Source organism: Rhincodon typus, chromosome 15 (assembly GCF_021869965.1).
Source record: "Rhincodon typus isolate 14 chromosome 15, sRhiTyp1.1, whole genome shotgun sequence".
Classification (NCBI taxonomy): Eukaryota; Metazoa; Chordata; class Chondrichthyes; order Orectolobiformes; family Rhincodontidae; genus Rhincodon; species Rhincodon typus.
In genome coordinates this window covers 17,704,290-17,727,769 of record NC_063346.1, presented here as the reverse complement: position 1 = coordinate 17,727,769, position 23,480 = coordinate 17,704,290, and the positions used below count along the sequence as shown (strand labels likewise).

The following is a 23,480-nucleotide window of genomic DNA, read 5'->3' as shown; positions in this document are numbered from 1 at the left end:
TTTCTCACCATGATATGGTCAGATGCAAACACTAAGATGGGTGGCACAGTAGCTCAGTGGTTAGCACTGCTGCCTCACAGCACCAGAGACCCAGGTTCAATTCCACCCTCGGGCAACTGTCTGTGTGGAGTTTGCACATTCTCCCTGTTTCTGTGTGGGTTTCCTCCAGGTGCTCTGGTTTCCTCGCACAGTCCAAAGATGTGCAGGTTAGGTGAATTGGCCATGCTAAATTGCCTGTAGTGTCCAGGGATGTGCAGGCTGCTGGGTTAGTCATGGTGAATGCAAGGATAGGGTAGGGGGTGGGATGCTCTTCAGAGGAGGGTCGGTGTGGATTCAATGGGCCAAACGGCCTGCTTCCACATTGTAGGGATTCTATGAAGAAATCTAAAATTCTGAAATTAATAAGATTCTGAACCATGGCACCCCAGGAATGAAGCTATATTGAGAATTATATTGTGTGAAAGAAGGCAGTTAGCAAAGCAGACTCTTGAAAATTACATTCTTGTGTTAAAGAAACTGTCTCATCACTATGGGTTTGGCATAACTTAGAAATTTACCCTCAGTACAAGTTCGTAATAAGACAAAGCTTGTCACATAGCTAGGCCAAGCCATGGAAGAAGACCCGCAGTGAAGCACAGCGACAGAAGTTGCAGAAAGGCACAGTTACAAATTGCAAGCTACATTCCTTCTAATTGTTCCTCTCACTGCATGAATTTCTGAGGTCAGTGCGTGGCAGCGGCTTCCAGAAATGTAACTGAATGACTCCGCACACCAATCTGCAGCTGTGCAACTTAGACAGCATCATGATTGCAAGGGAATTTTTCTTTTGCTTATCCAGCAGTGAAGGTTCTCCAGATTTCAGAGAGATCCAAGTTAACAGCCCAGGAGTCAGAAATTTAGGTGCTATGTTGCCACAGTAGCCACTAACCATCTAAATGCCTCCATTCCCAGTCGAAGGACTTCACATTTGGGAAAGTCGCTCATAGCCAGATGGCATGAAGGAATAGGAGAAAGAGTGATGCTCCAAGTTTTGGGAAAGATCCAAGTCAAAGCTAAGCACCGCTGAAGTCATGGTAGATCTCAATCTAGTTCAGCAGATGGAAATCCTCAAAACGTGCGCATGGTACATGTGGAAAGAAAAATAATAGCAGCAAGCAAAGAGATCCAGGAGTGGTATCTCAGTAGAGGGCAAAGAAAACAGACCATGGGAGATGAGAGTGGTAGGGTTGAAGATGAATTCCAGCATTCACCGTAGAAACAGATGCTGGAGAATAATAACTTGCTTGCAGCTTTAATACAGGTGGAGCCACATCTGTTATTTCAGCACGAGAGTACATGGAGATCCCAGAGTTACATTTCCTAGTGCAAAACTGGTGTGAAACTGAATGGATTTTCTAATAACTGTATTCCAATGTTAGGAAAAGTTAATGTTAGAACAAAATATTATGAAATGTCCTTTTGCTTGCCATTGGTGGTAAGAGAGAACAAAGTCTCCCTGATTGGAAGAACATGACTTATGCAGATGCAGTTAGTCTGGACCAAGTTGAATACAGTAGGGATCAGCCTGTCTTTGAGGAAGAACTGAGATAGTACAAAGTGGTCTTTGAGCAAAAAGAACTAAGATAAAAATTTAGACATTACGATGCTGAAAGCAAGAAACAGGATAACGTATAGCCAATATTTTGCTAGGCCAAGCCAGTGTTTTGAGCACAGCTAGAAGCAATAAAGAGATGGTGCAAAGTTGTAAAATGTGTCTCAAAGTGAGTAATGTTCTAACGAAAGTTCCTTTCATTCTATTGCCAAACACAAGAAAACACAGAACCCAAGGCCTCCTACCCTCCCTCGACCTCTTCATCTCCAACTGCCGTCGTGACATCAATCGCTTTAACCTCTCCACCCCTCTCACCCACTCCAACCTCTCCCCTGCAGAACGTGCAGCCCTCCGCTCCAATCCCAATCTCACCATAAAACCGGCGGACAAGGGAGGCGCCGTTGTAGTATGGCACACTGACCTCTACATCGCCGAGGCCAGACACCAACTCTCCAACACCTCCTCCTACTGTCCCCTTGATCATGACCCCACCCCCAAACACCAAACCATCATCTCCCAAACCATCCACAACCTCATCACCTCAGGTGACCTCCCACCCACGGCCTCCAACCTCATCGTTCCCCAACCCCACACTGTCCGCTTCTATCTCCTTCCCAAAATCCACAAACCTGAATGCCCTGGTCGACCCATTGTCTCCGCCTGCTCCTGCCCCACCGAACTTATCTCCAAATATCTGGACTCCATTTTCTCCCCCTTGGTCCAGGAACTCCCTACCTATGTCCGTGACACCACCCATGCCCTCCACCTCCTCCAGAACTTCCAATTCCCCGGTCCCCAACACCTCATCTTTACCATGGACGTCCAGTGCCTCTACACCAGCATTCCCCATACAGATGGCCTAAAGGCCCTCCGCTTCTTCCTGTCCCGCAGGCCGAACCAGTCCCCCTCCACTGACACCCTCCTCCGCTTAGCCAAACTCGTCCTCACCCTCAACAACTTCTCTTTCAATTCCTCTCACTTCCTACAGACAAAGGGGGTGGCCATGGGTACCCACATGGGCCCAAGCTACGCCTGCCTCTTTGTAGGTTACGTGGGACAATCCCTCTTCTGTACCTACACTGGCCCTAAACCCCACCTATTCCTCCGTTACATTGATGACTGTATCGGCGCTGCCTCGTGCTCCCATGAGGAGCTCGAACAGTTCATCCACTTCACCAATACCTTCCACCCCAACCTTAAGTTTACCTGGACCATCTCTAACACCTCTCTCACCTTTCTGGGCCTCTCTGTCTCCATCTCGGGCAACCACCTAGAAACCGATATCCATTTCAAGCCCACCGACTCCCACAGCTACCTAGAATATACCTCCTCCCACCCACCTTCCTGCAAAAATGCCATCCCCTATTCCCAATTCCTTCACCTCCACCGCATCTGCTCCCAGGATGAGGCATTCCACTCCCGTACATCTCAGTTATCCTCGTTTTTCAAGGACCGTAACTTCCCCCCCTCAGTGGTCGAGAACGCCCTCAACCGTGTCTCCCACATTTCCCGCAACTCATCCCTCACACCCCGTCCACGCAATAAGAACGAAAAGAGAATCCCCCTTGTCCTCACGTACCACCCCACCAACCTCCGGATCCAACGCATCATCCTCCGACACTTCCGCCATCTGCAATCCGACCCCACCACCAAAGACATCTTTCCCTCCCCACCCTTATCTGCTTTCCGGAGGGACCACTCTCTCCGTGACTCCCTTGTCCGCTCCACACTCCCCTCCAGCCCCACCACACCCGGCACTTTTCCCTGCAACCGCAGGAAGTGCTACACCTGCCCCCCTACCTCCTCCCTCACCCCCATCCCAGGCCCCAAGAAGACTTTCCACATCAAGCAGATGTTCACCTGCACATCTGCCAATGTGGTATACTGCATCCGCTGTACCCGGTGTGGCTTCCTCTACATCCGGGAAACCAAGCGGAGGCTTGGGGACCGCTTTGCAGAACACCTACGCTTGGTTCGCAATAAGCAACTGTACCTCCCAGTCGCGAACCATTTCAACTACCCGTCCCATTCCTCAGACGACATGTCCATCCTGGGCCTCCTGCAGTGTCACAACGATGCCACCCGAAGGTTGCAGGAACAGCAACTCATATTCTGCTTGGGAACCCTGCAGCCCAATGGTATCAATGTGGATTTCACAAGCTTCAAAATCTCCCCTCCCCCTACCGCATCCCAAAACCAGTCCAGCTCGTCCCCACCTCCCTAACCTGTTCTTCCTCCCACGTATCCCCTCCTCCCATCTCAACCCGCACCCTCATTTCCTACCGACTAACCTCATCCCGCCCCCTTGACCTGTCCGTCCTCCCTGGACTGACCTATCTCCTCCCTACCTCCCCACCTACACTCACCTTTACTGGCTCCATCCCCGCCTCTTCGACCTGTCTGTTTCCTCTCTACCTATCTTCTCCTCTATCCATCTTCTATCCGCCTCCCCCTCTCTCCCTATTTATTTCAGAACCGCCTTCCCCTCCCCCATTTCTGATGAAGGGTCTAGGCCCGAAACGTCAGCCTTCCTGCTCCTATGATGCTGCTTGGCCTGCTGTGTTCATCCAGCTCTACACCTTGTTTTCCCAGATACCATCAGTTCTGAGGAAGGGTAACCAGACCAAAAAATGTTAACTTTGATTTTTTTCTTCACAGATGCTGCCAGACCTGCTGAGCTTTTCCAGCAACTTCTGTTTTTGTTTCTGATTTACAGCATCCATAGTTATTTCGGTTTTTATTAAATATTGAGTCAACACGCTCTGAGCCAAAGAGCTCGGCGCTGGCCAGAAGGTCATGCAGAAAAACTATTGGTATTGTATGGAGCAGTGGTTGACTGAAGTTGTTACGAAGTGACTGGGTCCATTCATATATCTAGTGAAAAGAGTGACATGGGATCTTTTACACCCACATGACTCAGTGCTTCAGTTGAAGGCCTCAACCAGAACACAGCATCTTGGACAGTGCAGCACTCCCCTTACTGGGGGATGAACCCAGATCCATTTGATGCAGAGACAAGTGCATTACCATCTGATCCAGCACTGGAAAACAGCCTTCTAAATTGTAAGGATGAACATAAAGATCAGTTTTTCTATCTGACTTTGCTTTTTAAAGCTTACTTCAGAATTTTAAAAAATAACTTCTGTCAAATTGTTAAAATTTAAATTGGATCTTCGTTGACATGCTTCATTTGTAGTAGAATCTTTATGGTTACTTATTTAGACTGCGTCACAGGACAGGAGATGCATTTATTTAATGTTTTAGCAAAAAACCCTGTACGCTGAGGTTTGGAACTCCCTGTTGGTCATACGTTCAACTCTGTCATCCAGAAATGGAAGCTGATTGTTGTTTTCTTCTTCTCTCGTGAATTTAATCCCGGCGAATACGTTGTTGATGAAGTGGTTGGTCTCTTCTAGTTTGGTGCGTTTAATGGTGACAAATGTGTCATCCACAGACCGGATCCACAGTTCAGGTTGAATGAGGGAGACGGTAGTATGTTCTAGACTTTACATGACTGCCTCTGCAATGAGTCCTGAGATGGGTGACCCCATAGGTGTGCCATTGATCTGTTCGCATACTTGACCATTAAAGACGAAGTGTGTGGCGAGGCACAAGTCTGGGAGCTTACGTTGTTATTGATGATGGAGCTGCTGGTTCCTGCTTCCTCTAGTAATGTGGCCAGTGTTTCTTTGGCTAGTGGGATGTCAATTGATGTGAATAATGCTGTGAAGTCAAAGGATGCCAAAATATCAACGTCACTGATTTTTATGTTCTTGACGGTATGGAGGAATTCTTGGGTCGAGTGCATGGAATGGGATGCTCCATCGACTAAGTGCTTTAGTCGATGTTGTAGGACCTTGGTTTGTGTGAAGGTGTGCCTGGTAGGGAGACAATGTGTCTGAGAGGGATGTCTGGTTTGTGTACTTTAGGAAGTCCATAGAAGTGGGGGGTGTGCATGCCTTCTGGTTTAATTCTCATGTCGTCCGTCTTGGTTATCTGTCCTGCATCTTTCAGTCTCTTCAGTGTCTGGGTGATCCTATTACCTATTACCACCTGTTGGTAAGTGTTTGTATCTGTGAGCAGTGCCTGTGCTTTCTCAATGTAGTCCAGTTTGTTCATAATGATGGTCATGTGCCCTTTGTCTGCTGGTAGGATTATAATGTTCTTGTCTTTGAGATTTCCTAGTGCTTTTCTCTCTGATGTGTTCAGGGTGTCCCATCTGTTCCTTCGGCTTAGTGTGGGGATTATACAAGCATTATATCCGCCAGACAGGAAGGAACCTAACCCTCAGAATAAATGAACATCAACGAGCAGCAAAATGGCACGATGAACTTTTCTTAATATCAGTACACTTGGACAATGAATGCCATCAGTTTAACTGGGACAAAGTAACCATAGTAGCCCAAGCCAAACATAGACACGCATGGGAATTCCTAGAGGCACAGTTCTCACCCATAATGCAATCACAAACATGTAAGATTGGACCTCATATACAAGCCCATACAGAACAAAACCGGAAATGACAACTCATCATAACGGACTAGACAGTATAAATTCCAAGCTGAGCAGAACAACATTGTTTCATTAGAGGCCTCACTGATGATGCTACCGAGCATGGTGACGAAACGTCTGAACAAAAACAAGTCAGCTCAGCGAGCAAGTCAACAACCTCAGATGCTTTTGTAAATGGTTGTTATTTACTGCCTTCGCAAACTTTTCAATCACTTTCATTGGCGCCTATGAACACCGTACCAGAAAAGCTGCCAAATTGACTAAGCAACAAAAACAATGGCAGCGAAACTGTTTGCTGCCAAAAGCCAGTTTAAGGCAAGTAGGACTTGAAATCCCAATTGGATGCCCAAAATAACAATAAAGGGTGATGAGTGGAGCACCAAATGGTTAGTGTTAGGAGCATTGAAATATGACATGCAATTCCAATCATAATGCTTACAATAATATACATGATCTGAGAAAATAACTTGTAGGATCCTGAGACTATAGAGGTGAACTGTTTGGGAAGGCTGGAGAGCTTTAGCCCGATACACAAAGTTAAGGAGTGACCTCAAGGGCATGAAAGTACGAAGTTATTCTAAAATGCCCTTCAGAACATGAATGGTGTAATTTTCCCAGTTTCTTTCCAAAGTGTCACTGCGTTTAGGTGATGACCAACACATCACCCCTGCCGCACGTAAAACTCATCGTTTTGCCACCAGTCAGCTCATGAATCAAAGATCGGCAGCTTCTGGGTCCTAAGGACTGCTGTTTGAAGCCTAATCCTCAGGGAGTCCAGCAGAGAGGGATTTTTTTTAATACTCTTCCCACAGGTAGGAGTCATGGGTGGGTGGACAGGAGGGAAGAGACAGCAGATGTTAAAGGCCACTCCTTTGCCTCCAGTTTAAGTAAAATGGAGGTCACAACCTAGCCCCCTCTCTTTCATTCCTCCCGTTCTCCGCGCTTTCCTTTCTCCCCCACCACCCAGCAGGCAGGTCACACTGGTTTTCCAGTTGAGAGGCTAGCCTTAGGGAGTAGGTGAAGCCTTAAGTGGCCGTTAATTGACTTCATTGGTAGAGAGAGGGAGTCAAGAAGATTGCCCATGGATTCTCTCACCTAGAGACTAGTCAGATGGTGTGAGGGGAGTGAGTTTCTCACAAGGATCAACCCACCTAATTATATTCCTTTTTCACCACCTCCTAAGAGTTTCCAGGCTAGTGATCACACAACTAAGTTGTAATGGAGTATAGGCTTCAACAAGATACTGAGCTCAAAATACAGACAGCTCTATGCACAAACAATACTTATTACTGAAAGAATTTTACACCGAAGTTAGAATGGTTCAGTACTTACAAGTCCATTTGGCATTGTCTGTTGGCCATGATTTAGATACATATAATGGTCATTGTAACCTGTACAGGTATAGATCCCTAATTGCGGACTCAGTGTAAACAAAAAACATTTACTGTCCCCTGTGAAAGGAAGTTACAAGAACAAGAAAGTATTAATTTTCTGTCTCATGGAAGAGAAATAACTTACTGTTATAGAAAAAAAACACATTTTCAGGTTAACCTAATCCATATTTTATAGCTAATTGTTTGCTTTTGAAGTATATCATTGGTGCCATATAGGAATTGCATGGCAACTCGATATATCAAGATACTGAAAATAGCCAATATATGAATGATGGATATTGTTTTTATTAAGACAAAATTAAAATACAGAACTTCAAAAAGTATTCACCTCTGATGCATTATCTTAGTTACATGCCAACTCACACAGGATCAAGAAAGTTAGAGAATTAAGTACATGACTCAAAAAGTAGCTTTGGGAGGAAGGTGCTTCAATTCATGGGCACAGGCACGAGTACTGGGGAAAGAGGGAGCTGTTCCATCAGAACTCCACTTAAAGACTCCATTTAAACTGGGTTGGGATCGATATCCTAGTGAGATGTAGGACTTTAGGACTGGGTTTTAAATTAAAAGAGGATGAGGGTGGGTGGGATTGGGTGGACATTTAGAAATCATCGATCATAGATAATAGAATCATAGAAGCCCATACACAGTGTGGAAACAGGCCCTTCGGACCAACAAGTCCACACCGACTCTCACAGCATCCCATCCCCCTCTAACCCACCTAATCTGCACATCCCTGAATACTACGGACAATTTAGCATGACCAATCCACCTAACTTGCACGTCTTTGGACTGTGGGAGGAAACCAGAGTACCCGGAGGAAACCCATGCAGACACGGGGAGAACGTGCAAACTCCACACAGACAGACCCCAAGGGTGGAATCGAACCCAGGTCCCTGGTGCTGCGAGGCAGCAGTGCTAACCACTGAGCCACCGTGCAACCCATCTAGTGAAATCTAGTGAAAAAAAAAGTAAAGAAAATAGAATTATGCAGCAATGTGGCTAAAGACAACCAGAGTGAAAATAAGTAGGGAGATGGAATTTAACACTAATAGTGCATCAGCGAATAAGGACCAGACGAAACCTGAAGTGCAAAAATAAATTTTAAGGCTCACTACCTGAATGCGCAAGACATTTGCAAAAAAGGACAGGTGAACTAGTGACACAAGTGAAGGTAAGTGATGTAGATCTATGTGACAGAGATAGAAGGCTTGCATTTCAATTTGGGATCTGGAACCCAAAGCCCGGATAATTTTGAGCCCCCACCCTACACTACATACGCATTACTCTTGTAGAGCCAAATCCAAATGTAAAAATCCGATTGGGCCAAAGGTGACCTCGACATTCAATCAATGGGATCAAACATTACCATGAGTCAGAAACTGTCAGCACAGTGCAAGTAATAAAGTCAGAGGACAAACATTAAAGAGCATGTCGATGTCTTTGCAAAACATAGTGGGCAGCAACTTGCAAGGACGGCAGCTTCAAGTACACAGAAGTGTGAGGAAAGCCAAATGGAAGCTAAAGTGCATAATTATGCACACAAAATAACCCAGGTCTCAAAAAGGTTTTTAGCGTCACATAAAAAAAAAAGCCTAACTCCTGCCTGCAGTGAACCCAATGGCGGCTGTGCACTATTATGCAGACTATTCAGGTTTGGCAATTTACAAATTGAAAATAGCCTTCTCGCTTCCCTCCATTAGTCAGTTAACAAGCTTAAGGAACTTAACAGATCATTAACTGGAAGTGGGTGGGTTCCCTACTCTGTTCATTCCCATCCCCTTCAGTATGAAACTTCAAGTGTGTCCTGGGGACAGAGATCCAGAGATGCACTTTACAAACCACAACTTTCAACAGGGTGACCAAAAACAAAATAAGGGACACCTGAAGGGACAGAAGGGGAATTATGTAAGTCTGAGAGGAGAATTGGCTGACTCAGGTACAAAGTCTAGCAAGTATGATGATAATTAACAATGTGATACATTCAAAGGGCAAACAAAATGTTTGGAGGAAACAAGGAAATGGCAGAGACAGGGTTGTCTTCCCAGCAGAAGACATAAATTACACACCAGGTTTACAGGGTAAAAGGGCTAAAAACGAGTGGGGAATTTAAGATAATTAAATCAGTTGAAAAAAGTCCTACAGAAACTTAAGGAAATAAAATACAACAAATCCTTAGGACCTGATGGCCCAAGCAGTCTGGTTGCACACTGTTGGCAATCCTACTGCAAATGCTAAGCCAAGATCCGAAGTTACAGTTAAATGCATCATCAGAAAAATAAAATCTGCTTTAGATAAATGTTATGTCATCAACACTACTTTACCTTGGAACTGTGGCCTTGCATCCCAGCTGTGGGAAGCATACCCACCAAAGATGTAGCCATCTGCATCCTTTACAACCAATAATGATGGTCCTTTGTGTAGAATCTGACTGCAAAAACGAGTGAAACTTGATCCATGGAAATGAGAGGAGAACAGTAGCTGCCATTTGTGTTGATGTTCTGAAGGTAAGTAGGCGTTAAGGTATATGACTGATGGAATGTCAAAAACAGTAATCACTCCAGTAAATTTTATATCTATGCACTCTGGCAGCAGATGTCTTGTGCTAAAGACTTCACCTTGGAACTCTGCATTAGTAATACGAAGGCTCATTGCCACAAACATATGGAGAAAAGTAGAAATGAGAGAAACTGTGTACATCCAGTCCTTTAGTTCATGCTGTCCATATTCTTCACTCAGCAAATTATCTGTAGTCAAATGTCGTCCACCTGTCAATAAAGACAAGAAAAATAATCAAAACACCATATCAGGTTCACTTTTCAGGTCGTAATACTGGACATTACTAACAAAAATAAAGTTAATATCAGGTATTTCAACTGGCTATGCTCCCCACTTAGTGTTTCTATAGAGGCTTTCCTATTACAATGAATTCTGCTGAAATAATTCAAGCTAATGTTTCAGTGCAATAATTAGGGACTGCAGCTGCACAGAAAAATATGTTAAATACACAGCAGGCCAAGGGGTATACAAAAATGAACTCTTTTCATGTGCTGACTGGTTAGCAAGTTGGTTCTGATTAATAAAGATTTTACCTTGGAGAATGCACAGTTAAATGATGACTGACTATTAACTGCCAAGCTTTGTTTAAATTTCAAACCAGTCAGGATGAGTCTGATTGATCAAGGCATTCACTAAATCTGATCAAAGGAAACTACAAAAACGTATGAAGTATGAGTTGGATGCAGTGGATTGAAAGGTGTAACAGTGGTTACTATTTAAGAAATGAATGCATGCATTGCAGAAGCTATACAATCTTTTCAGACAAAAGAATACAACAGTGCCACTATAGTTAACAAAAGACATAAAGAACAGTATTAGATCCAAAGAAGTCATATGAAATTGCTAGAAAAAGTAGCAAGCTTGAAGACTGGAACCAATTTGAAATTCAGCAAAAGAGGTTGATTATGAAGGGAAAAATGGGCATTAACCTGCAAGGAACAGAAAAACCTACCGTAATAGCTTCTATAATTATTAAGAAAATGATTAATGGAGACAGATATAGGCCCTATACAACGGGGGAGGCAATGGCCTAGTGGTATTATTGCTAGACTATTAATCCAGAGACCAAGGTAATGTTCTGGGGGCCCAGGTTCGAATCCCACCACGGCAGATGGTGGAATTTGAATTCAATGAATATCTGGAATTAAGAGTCTAATGATGACTGTGAATCCATCGTCAATTGTTGGAAAAACCCAAGTGGTTCACTACTGTCCTTTAGGGAAGGAAACTGCCATCCTTACCTGGTCTGGCCTACATGTGACTCCAGACCCACAGCAATGTGGTTGACTTTGAACTGCCCCCTGGGTAATTAAGGATGGATAATAAATGCTGCCTAGCCAGCGACACCCTCATCCCGTGAATGAATTTAAAAGAAATCTGAAACAGGAAAAGGAATAATGGAGAACAAGGAAATAGCTGAACAATTAAACAACTACTTAAGGATACACAAATAACTTGTGAGCCGTGTGACGGAAGCATGGATTTATAGGTAAGGAGAAATTGTAGGAATTAATATCAGTAAAAAATAGTGCAGGACAAATTAATGGGACGGAAAGCTGATAAAGTCCCAACACCTGATAATCTACACGGCAGAGTAATAAAGAAAGTGGCCAGTGAAACAGTTAGTTATCGTCTTCTAAAATTCAGTAGGTTCCAGACAACTGGAGGGTAGCAAATATAACCCCACTGTTTGAAAAAGGAGGGAGAGAGAAAAGAAAGAGAATATAGTCAAACATCAGCAGTAGGGAAAATGCTGGAGTCTTATTATAAATATATGACAAAAGGACACTTAGAAAATACCAATGGTATCACACAGAGGTAATACGGATTTAGGAAAGGAAAATCCATTTGACAAACCTACTGGAGTTTTTTTGAGGACATAGATAATAGGATAGGTGAGGAAATGGATGTGGTATATTTAGATTTTCAGCAAGACTTTAATAACGTCCCACATCGATGTTGTCGTGCAAATTCAAAGGACATGGGTTGGTGGTACTTCATTGGCAAGGACTTGAGAATTGGTTAGCAAGCAAGAAACAGAGAATAGGAATACGCGAGTCTTTTCAGAGCGGAAAGCCGTGACAAGTGGGATAGTGTAGACAGCAGCGTTTGGCCCAAGCTATTCACAATATATGTCAACCAGTTGGACGAGAGAAATTTGTAAACAACACAAAATTAGATGGGAGTGTGGATGGTGATGAGGGCCTAAAGCAGTTTCTGGGTGATTTAGACAAGTTGAGTGAGTGGGGAAATACATGGCAGATGCAGTACAATGTGGATAAATGTGAAGTTGTTGAAGGAACGTGAAGGAAAAATGGAGGAGCAAGCTGTTATTTAGTAATGTTACAGGTGATAAATTGAGAATGGTTTATAAACAAAAAGGAGCTGGTATCTTGGCACACCAGTCATTGACAGCAAGCATGCAAGGAAGCAATTAGGAAGGCAAATTGGATGCAAATTCATTGCAAAAGGGTTTAAGTGCAGAAGCAAGGAAGCACAGGGCCTCGGAGCGACCACATCTGGAGTATGATATGCAGTTTTAGTGTTCTTACCCTAGAGACGAAAGAGGAAGTACAGTCAAGGTTCCCCAGGCTGAGCAAAAACCGAAAGAGCTGAGGATGCTACAAATCAGAAACAAAAACAGAAATTGCTGGAAAAGCTTAGCAGGTCTGGCAGCAAATGTAGTGAGAAATCAGAGGTGACATTTCAGGTCCAGTGACCCTTCCTCAGAAGTAGTTCTGAGGAAGGTTCAATGCTGCCAGACCTGCTGAGCTTTTCTAGCAATTTCTGGTTTTGTCCCCACACTGATTTCTGGCTTGGTAGGTTCATCACATGAGAAAGATTGAGTTGACTGGGTCTGCATTCACTGGAGTTTAAAAGAATGAGAGTGGTGCGCATTGAAACATATAAACTTTTGACAGAGTTTGACAGATTTAGTAATGATGTTTTCCCTGGCCGGGGGGAGTCCAGAATGAGGGATTTTCCAGTCCAAAAATTCTAAGAAAGACTGAGAATATAGACCTGTTAGCCACAAATCCTTAGCAGGGAAAATGCTGGAGTCTTATTATAAATATGTGACATTAGGACACTTAGAAAATACCAATGATCTCACACAGAGACAACATGGATTTAGGAAAGGAAAATTATGTTTGACAAACTTACGCTCTGTTTCAGGCCTGCTAACCAATTCTCAGTCCATGCCAATAAAGCATCATCAATATATGTATTTTGAGTTTGCACAATAATTTCTAAAGTGGGATTTTATCAAAGCCTTTCTGAAAATCCAAATGCACCACTAGTTAATTTCACACTGAGATGAAGAGGAATTTCTTCAGTCGAAGGGTGATGAACCTGTGCAATTCTGCACTACTGAAGGCAGTCACTGAATATATTTTAAAAATAAACAGATTTCTAGTAGGTACAAGATATCAATGGGTTTAAGAAGAGAGCAGGAGCATAGCATTGCGAAAGAAGATCAGCATGATCATGTTGGCTTAGTCAGCTGAATGGCCTAATCATGTTCCTATTTTGTACAAACCAGAGGATGGCTGTCACCTATTGTGTTAAAACAAGCACAATATGTACACATGTTCTTTGCAAACTGTGTAATAATAAAGGCAGCTTCCAGTAATTGTCAGTGCAATTCTTAGCACACTCAAGATAATTTAACAAATGCTGTTCAATTGCAGAATCACATATAATTTTGGACATTGCTTTAAGTATAACAAGCATGTGCTAGTTGGTTAGGATCAGCACCTTGCTCATTACAAACAGTCGAAAGAACATGCTGTTCAATATAATTCGCCAGTTTTTGGGTCATAAGGAACACATACCCACAATCACACCAGCACTGAAATTCATATACCGTATTATTCATCTGTGTAATAGGTAGAATATCTTTTTAGTTTCACAGTAACATCCTGTTAGTGCTGTACACCATTCATGTTGCTATTGCACAAAGTTCTCAAATTTAATTTCTCATATATTGCACAAACACATCAGGGCCAAGGCCAAGACTTCAGTCCTGAAAAGTGCTCAGTTTACCCTAGAAATTGTAAAAAAATCTGAAAAATTGTGCCTATTCCTACCAAAGTCCTATGTTATTATTTGTTCATGGGATGTGGACATCACTGGCTAGGCTAGCTTTTATTGCCAATCCCTAATTGACTGAGGGCTGTTAATAGTCAAGCACTTTGTTGTGGGTCTGGAATCACAAATACACCAGACCAGGTATGGATGCAAATTTCTTTCCCCAAAGGACACTAGTGGATCAGATGGGTTTATACAACAATTTACAGTGGCTTCATGTTCACCATTAGGCCAGCTTTTCATTCCAGGTCCACTTACTAACCAGTCAGCTCTCCCTGCTTATACAGTATAAAATCTCTGTTCCCCTTCTTGCAATTGTCCTGATGAAAGCAAGTCAACACGCTTCAACAAAATGTGCCTTTTTTCAGCAATCCTCAAGTACTATCCTATGAGGGCATAGAACATTTACTTGGATACAATGGTCTACGGGGATATGTGGAAAAGCTAGGAGATTTGGCACTAGGTGACAGAACCAGGACAGGCACAGTGGGCCAAATGGTCTCCTTCTGGACCATAATAATCCTGTGATCCTACCAAATGACTAAATAGTCACTTGTTTTTACAACAGATTGACCACTTGAGGAGATTTAACTTTTTAAATCATTTTATGAAAGAGGATTTTCAGCATGAACTATGCGTGAATAAGAGCTCTATTAGAGTAGAACTTGAACTTTTTTTAAAAATCTGTTTCAAATACATGGCTCCTGAGTGGCACATAGTTGGTACGCGGTGAGTGGCTGTGGAGAACACATAGGGACATGGAGGGCATTGAGATTGTGTGGGGTACTTTGCAGAAAGGGCCAGACATTCATCATTAAAACTTAGCCAGTGCCCCAGTAAACTGAAGCAGATAACTTTCTGGTCTAGCCACCCATCAGGCTCTGTTGATACCTCAGGAGTTCCACCCATGGCTTAGCACTGACTCTATTCCTCCCCCTACCCATATAAATATGCCAGCTCAGATTTATCAAAAAGAGGCAGATTGCAACATTCTTCCACTAATTTCCATAGAATCCTTACAGTGTGGAAATAGGCCATTTGGCCCAACATGTCCACACCAACTCTCTGAACAGCATCCAACCTAGACCCGTCCCCTTACTCTTTCACCCTGCATTTCCTGTGGCTAATGCACCTAACCTACACGTCCCTGAACACTACGGTCAATTTTAGCAAGACCAATCCACCTAACTTGCACATTTTTGGACTGTGGGAGGAAACTAGAGCACCTGGCAGAAACCCACACAGACACTGGGAGAATGTACAAACTCCATACAGACAGTCACCCAAAGGTGGAATTGAACCCAGGTCCCTGGCGCTGTGAAGCAGCAGTGCTAACCACTGAGCCACCGTGCCACCGTGCCATAGCCTCAAAAGAACATAGGCAGCTCTCTGATTAGAAAATGACAACTGGTGGTAAATTTAACCTGAAGGTCACTACATCTCAGGCAAAGGTTTGGTTGAGAAGGCAGGCCCTTCATGGTGACTTTAGCCAATATGGGAGCTGAACGGTGTCACTCTGCGTCATAAACCAGCCATTCTGCCAACTGAGCTGACCGAGAACAACTGAACCTTTCTGATGCTCCTCAAAAATCCAACCCGGGTTGGGGGTGGAAGAGGGATGATCAAATGGCAACATTGTACACTTTTAGCTGTACTCCGGTATCCCTGTACTTGAGTACATGTGACATTAAAATCTAATTCTAATCCTAATTTTTAAATACTGCATCAATGAACCTATAGCGCATGGCAATGATGGCATTCTTCAAACATAATGCTGTGAGATCTTCTTAATTACAATGCCTTGATTGACTGCAAGCAATGCAGAATCAGCCTTATTTTCTGACTTCTTTAGAAAACAAAAGATGTGCTACAATGATTTTAATTTAGTTTTCCTGAAATACAACACAAATGGAATCCGTATGTTTTATTTTAAATTTGTCCTTGGAATGTGAGGGCCACTGGTTTCTAAATGCCCTGGAGAAGATGGAGCTGAGCAGCTTTCTTGAAGTACTTCTGTTCATATTGTGTAGGGACATCCACATTTCAGCTCAGGAGAGAGTTCTAGGATTTTGACCCAGTGATACTGACAGAATTGTGATATATTTCCAAGTCTAATTGGTGTGTGAGTCGGAGGGGCACTTGGAGGTGGTGTTGTCCTCATGCAGCTTCCACCCTTGTCCTTCTAGATGGTAGAGGTCAAAGGTCTGGAAGGTGCTGTCAAAGGGATCTCAGGCATATTGTTGATGGTATATACTGTGTGTTCGTGATGAAGGGATTGAATTTTGAAGGCGGTGGATGGGGTGCTGATCAAGCAGACAATTTTGTCCTGGCTGGTCAAATTTCCAGAGTGCTGTTGGAACTACACTCATCCAGACAAATGGACAATATTTCACCACACCCCTGACTTATGTCTTTTAGATTATGGACAAGCTTTGGGGAGTCAGGAAGTGAGTTACTTGCAGCTGAATTCCCAGAATCTGACTTGCTTTGTAGCCACAGCATTTGTATAGCTAGTCCAGTTGAGCTTTTGATCAATTATAATCCCCAGGACCCTAAAACTTAACTACAATAATACCACTGAATTTCAAAGGGAGATGGTTATATTCTGTCTTGTTGGAGATTGTCACGACCTGGCATTTATGTGGCACAAATGTTACTTGCCACTACTCTGCCCAAGCCTGAATGAAATCCAGGTCTGTCTGCATAAAAACAAGAACTGTTTCAGTATCTGAGGAGTTGCAAATGGTACTTATCAGCAGAAGTCCCTACTTCTGAGCTTATGTTGCAAGGAACATCATTGAGAACATAGCGATGGGTGGTAGGGGCTAGGACATTATCTTAGAACCATAGCTACAATAAGGTCTCAACTTGATTAAATAAGTGCTGCTTGACGGCATTATCAGAGACACCTTCCATCACTTTTCTGATGATTGAGAATAGACTGATGGGACAATAAGACATGGGAGCAGTGCTTTAGGAGGCCTCAGATTGACAGAGGATAAAACAGTGGAAACCAGCCAGGAATGAAATGGAAGTCAGGTTTAAAGGCAACAAAGGAATGAATCACGATACAACAGCAGAGAAACAAAGATCAGGACGATGTTGGGTAAAGTAATGGAGGTAGAAACAAGCAGTCTGAGCAATCATATGCGTGGTTGGAAGGTCATGATGAAATCTGACAACAAGGTTGCGAGCAGACTGGTTTAATCTTAGTCTGTTGCTAAGGAGGATGAAGTCAGTAGCCAGAGAACAGACTTGGAGTGAGAATCAGAGGCAATAGCTTCAGTCTGCCAATATTATTTTGGGGTAAATTTCTGCTCATCCACTACTGGAGTTTGGATAACCAGTCTGCTCATTGCGAGACAGTGGGTGGGTTGAGAGAGTTGACAGTGAAGTAGAGCTGAGTGTTGTCTGCATACACGTGAAAACTAATATTGGGTTTTCAAATAATGTTGCTAAGGAACATCATGTAGTGAGAAATGGGTGTGGAGCAGGCAAGGCTATAACTTGGAGTATACCAAAGTTAACGGTGCACGAGAAGGATGGGAAGCCACTGGAAGTGATACTCGAGCCACATTTAAATAGAAAGAATGGAACAAGTTGACATCGAGTTGAGGCAGCTGGACAACAGTGGAGAGGCGCTGGAGGAGAATTGTGTGGACAACCAAAGTGGTTACACAAAGGTTCAGAATGATGAGAAGGCAATGATTAAAATCACATGGAAAAGACAATTTTTTTTTGATGAAACTGCACTTAAATAAATGTTCATAATTTTTTTGTGATTGAATCTTTTCCATTTTGGGTCAACTGAATGTAACCAAGATACCCTTAAATTTCCAAAGAGCTGTAGATTTTAAATACCAGGACCATATATGCAATTGAGTTTTTAAATTCCTGACAATTCCATTTTATTCCAGCTATAAGCTAGTTGTCAAAGACAGGCATGGATACACAACATTCAACATTCGTACCTTTAGCCGTCAACTGAGACATCAGAGTGTTAGTCAGCCGCATTGTGCCTAACGTGGGATCTGCAGTTTTCTCCAAAGTCCAACCTCCAAGCATCTCTTCAATTTGCAGCAACTGGATCACTGTCGTAATGAGATCCTTTGTGAACTGCATGGGATATAGAACAAACCACAGACTAAACAGAGATATATCCAGCACAAAATGTTCAGAACAAAATGGTAAAGTGCACAGTTAAATCAAAAACAAAACAGCTGGAGCAGTCTCAGGCATGGAAGGGGATAAAAGGCAAGACAAAAGGTTGATTAGAGTTCCCAAATTTGATTATACCCCTGACAAATAGGAAGTGATTGATATAGAAACACAGGCATAGAAGCTAGGAGCAGGAGTAGGCCACTTGGCCCTTTGAGACTGTTCTACGATTCTATACTGTATGATCATAGCTGAACTTCTGTTTCAACGTCATATTCCTGTTTATGATTTGGTGCAGTTCGGTTGGTCTCTTGTCAAACAATTAGTCAACATCTGTTGTCTAGGATGAATAGTGGCTATGTAATCAGGGTCTTGTGTTAACAAGATGCCCAGAACTACCTCATACACCCAGGCCTAGTGAGGGCGGCCACTGACAGGTCCAGACAGCGACAACAGAAGTAAAATGGATTCAAATATCGATTCAGTGTCCATGTATTATTGGAGTCAGTGTTATCCAGGACAGCACTCATAAGATTACCTTTCACAGGTTTAAACAAAAAAGTTTGAAAAACGGACATGTTTCCAAAACTAGCTTGCTCAAACAAAAAGTGAAGATATCAGGGAAGAAAATACTTAAAAGGTGAAGTCTGAAAGAACAAGGTCCAATTAATTACAACCTTGCAGGTCCAACAAGTGAGAAGAAAAATTTACAGAGCTCTGAACTAAATGAGGCTGATTCACTTTGGCATGAGATGAAATAAATGATCTGAATTTTGAATTTGAAACTTGGTTAAAGGCATGAATGTGCCCAAATCTTACTGTTAAAAGGGGAAATCAAGGAATTGAATCTCAGGGAAATCCCTTGTACTCAAACAGTAGACAAAATATATACTGAACAGGATTAAACAAGGAGGATGCCCCCGATGTAGTTCAACAAAAAAAATTCAAATGACTTTACAGGATAAAAATTTGGAGGTTTCTCTCCATGTACCAAACTAAATGCTTCTAACTGCACCTGTAATGCCATTAAATAAAAAGCTCTACCATAAGGGAATGAGTATCAGGGCACTTCATAAATAAAACGCTGGCATGCCCTTGCTGAATTTTAGGACATTATTAACATCTTTACCTCTTTTATTTCCTTTCCTTTTACATGACCATCAGCATCTTGGGAAACCATTCTCTGAATTATAAAAGCTTTTTCTTCGGCTGTGCCTCGCATGGCATAAGAAAGAAATAAAATAAACTGTTTCTTGCTTATGGAGTCACTGAGACCTTCTGTTTTTTTAACTGGATCTATGCTTCTCATTGCATTGTAGAGTCGGATTGTCATGGGGCCCAGCACAGTCACATGCACGTAAGCCTGAGGAAAAACAAGACAACATCACTTGGCATTGTATAACACTCTCCTAAACTTCTTCCAAGTCTATTTTTACATTCAGTCATCTGAGGTGAGAGACAGCTTTCTAGAGACAACCACTCTATTCTTTCTACTCAAGATTTATAATGATTCTCAAGCAAGAGGAAAAATCACTTCAGTGTCTATAAAAAGTTGAAGGATGATTGCACTCATAGCAAATTCCCAATATCATTCCAATGACACAGTGCCAAGCTCAGGAAAGTTGCAGAACCAGTCTTTTGAGTGATCACCGAGTCGTCAGTATTGTAATGGCATTGTTGGAGCACGTGGACCTGGTGACCAGCAGAGTCGCTTTGAGAAAAAAAATGTCTAAATCACATCAGGGGGTTGTGGCTAATGTAATAAGCTATGAGTTTAGTTCCTCCCAGTACAGTCCAGAATCCCTGCGTTGACCAAGAGGTGCCAGAACAGTGCCAATCTGCAAAATCACAGCCTACGATATTGGAGATAATTCTACAAACTAAATTCTTTTTAAGAAACTGTGTAATTATTAAACATAATAATTGGGGAAATGATGGCCTAATGGTATTATCACTGGACGGTTAATCCAGAGACCCAGACAATGTTCTGGGGACCTGGGTTCAAATCCTGCCATGGCAGATGGTGAAATTTGAATTCAATAAATACCTGGAATTAAGAATCTAAAGATGACCATGAATCCATTGTCGATTGTTGGAAAAACCCATCTGGTTCACTAATGTCCTTCAGGGAAGGAAACTATCATCCTTATCTGGTCTGGACTACATGTGACTCCAAACCCACAGCAATGTGGATGATTCTTAACTGCCCTCTGGACAATTAGGGATGGACAATAAATACTGCCTAGCCAGTGACGCCCACATCCCATGAACAAATAAAGTAAAAAAAAATGCTGCTGTCTCACTGGCCATTTGCTCTAGTCAGATATACCTCATTTATTCAGCTAAATTGCCAGTTCCTGGGTTAACTGCACACTGGAACTGGGCTTCGTTCCTTCACTAGATTATCCCAGACCAGAATCCATAGTAGTAGGTTGTGAGGATATACAAGCATACATATTAAGAGCAGGTACCTTTGAGCCTGCTCGGTCATTTGATAAGATCATGGCTGATCTGATTGTGGTCACAATTCTAGTTTCCTGTCTATGACATCTAACTCTGCCTTAAAATATTCAATGACTGACTCTATCCATCTCAGAGGAAGTGAGTTCCACAGGTAAACAACTTTCTAAGAGAACAAAATTCTCCTTATCTCCATTTTAAATGGGAGACCCAGCATTTTAAATAGTGCTCTCTCGTTCCAATCTCTCCCACATCCTCTCAGTATCCAAATCCCCCAAGGGTCGATGTTTTAATAAGATCATCCTCATTCTCGTAACTCCCAATGCTTACGGGCCCGACCTGAGCAAGCTATTCTCATAAGATGCCACTTCATCCCAGTAGCTTTTATTTTGGCTGTGCTACACATGGCATAAGACAGAAATAAAATAAACTGTTTCTTGCTTATGGGGTCACTGAGGCCTGCTTGCTAATCAATTCCCTGTCAAGGCTAATATGTTACCCTCTAGCCCACAGGCTCTTACTTTGTGTAGGAACCTGGAAGTGGCATCAAGTCTATGGCTTTTGGGAATGCAAGTACCCAACATCCCACAGGCTCCCCTTTATTTACTTTGTTCTCCAATGAACTCTTAAACAAAAAAGAGAGTGATACACCATTTCCCTTCACAATACCAGGCTCAGCCTTTTTACATCAAGATCAAGACAGCCTGAGAACAGAGGATATACAAAAAACGGTGAACAGCAGTTTTTTTTTGGGATTTGTGTTTGTCAAAGTTTGATCAGACATGGCACAAACCCTTACTGCCAAGCACACCCTCTTTATTGGCTTTCTTGCTGCACTTTCTTCGTTGGAAACTAAAGCTCATACCTCTGGGTCCCTATCACAGCAAACAGGAAGAAACAACATGGAAAACGTTTCCCTTATTGTAGCAAACACGTTTTAACCCCCTGGTTGTACTCTCCAGAAAAGTGGGTAGGTGGATGAGGTAGGAGGCAGAAACTAGGCAATGAGCATTTCAGGTCCTGGTCCATCCTAGATTTAGAAGTAAATGCAATAAAACCTGAAAGCTGAGGTGAAACAGAACCAAGTTGTACAATTGGTAATGTGCACACATCAAGTTTAACAAGGGAGGTTAAGCATACTGATCATGCTCATTTGCTCTAATAAAGCCCTCGGGACTATTACCTTCAATTGCTTTTGCTTAATTTACTCAAGTGCATACAAACAATCAACAGCTGTCAGCATTGTGGCCATAACCTTGCTTCAGTGTTTTCTTACTGATGTAAAATGTTATCTTGCAGCTGACAACAGCAATACTGATCAATTTAAGAGCAACTCCTCAGGTTAGGTGTGTGGCCACGAAAGTGTGAAGCCCACAGACTTGTCCATGAACTTTGTTCTGTCTAAGAACTTGCATATGTAGAGCTTTGAAGTTCCATTTCATCTGCTGCCATTTCCGAAAGAGGAATGGAACAACTTCAGAACAGTAAAAGGTCTTGAAGGTGACATTTGTTCAAACAGAAATAGTGTTGATTATTTATTCCAACAAATTGTTGATTCAATAGGATGTCAGTTATATTGTTCAAGGAGAAGGTTCAAAATCACCACTAAGTACTTGTGGCAGAGAACTTAATATAGACGATACTGGCAAAACCACACCACAACAACCGATTTTCCAAAGCTAAGTATCTACTTTTCTCTTTCCTCACAGATTAAAACAGTTGCATTTCTCCTATCTAGGTGAAGGAACCAACAAAAATGTATGTGCCATTCCAATTTTAGAATTCAATTCACAGAGTCGGTCAACATTGAAAATCCCTCGAGTCAATATGGATTTCTTCATCACATGCCCCAACATTAGTCTGTCCAAATAGCCCAGAGACATAGTTACCCTCTGCAAATTATGATCAGACATTAAGCCAACCAGAAAGCAAATTCAAAACTGCGACTCATTCCCCAAAACCAGTTGGCAGCATAAACATATGCAACATTAAGGAGATGTATTTCTGAAGTAAAAGTGGGAGCCCTCTTTTAAATGTTTAGTTAGAACAAAATATCAGGAAGTTCAACAGACAGAAACCAGTAGCAGCTTTATGTTTTACAAAAAAACTGGTCACAACTTGCAATGTTAAATTGCATTTCCAATAATACATAATACATGCTTTGCATGGAAATCAGACAGTACATTTATGATAAATCTTTTCACTTCCAGTTTGTGTGTTCAGCATTTACCTTTAGCATGGCCAAAGTAATTTGCTTCTGAGTAGCTTTTCTGCCTTTTGCATTGCTATTTGAGCCAGACACGGAGTCAAAAACATTATCCAGAATAATGCGTTCTTCAGTTGAAAATGGACATTGCCAGATTCTATTCAATCCATGACTCTCTCCATTTCCCATCTTTTCTTGCAGATAAGTGGGGTCCCTCAAACCTAGAAACAACATTTGAAAAATGAGGGAGCACCAGAATACTAAGAAAGCAGCTATTTAACTCAACTTTTAATCTGCAAGCTAGACATGCATGTTCATTGGGAATAGAGTTGATATTGTAAAAAGAGAAAGAGAGAGAGAGAGAGGAGAGAGAGAGAAAGAGGAGAGAGAGAGAGAGAAAAAGAGAGAGAGAAAAAGAGACAGAGAAAGAGGAGAAAGAGAAGAGAGAGAGAAAGAAAGAAAGAGAGAAAGAAAGAAAGAAAGAGAGAGGAGAGAGAGAGAGAAAGAGAGA

The 23,480-nt window shown here is 42.4% G+C and overlaps 1 protein-coding gene across 1 annotated transcript in view; it reads right to left on the bottom strand.

Annotated features, from left to right (window-relative positions):
- Nucleotides 1–23,480, bottom strand: part of meak7 (MTOR associated protein, eak-7 homolog) — a 39,492-nt gene that overhangs the window by 5,869 nt on the left and 10,143 nt on the right. Inside the window, exons 2-6 of the mRNA XM_048606075.1 lie at nt 22,994–23,190; nt 19,433–19,666; nt 18,117–18,261; nt 9,822–10,265; nt 7,436–7,554 (exon numbers count right to left, since the gene is read on the bottom strand). Coding sequence (XP_048462032.1) covers nt 7,436–7,554; nt 9,822–10,265; nt 18,117–18,261; nt 19,433–19,666; nt 22,994–23,158 — 1,107 coding nt within the window. The 5' untranslated portion in view covers nt 23,159–23,190. The remainder of the gene's footprint in view (nt 1–7,435; nt 7,555–9,821; nt 10,266–18,116; nt 18,262–19,432; nt 19,667–22,993; nt 23,191–23,480) is intronic.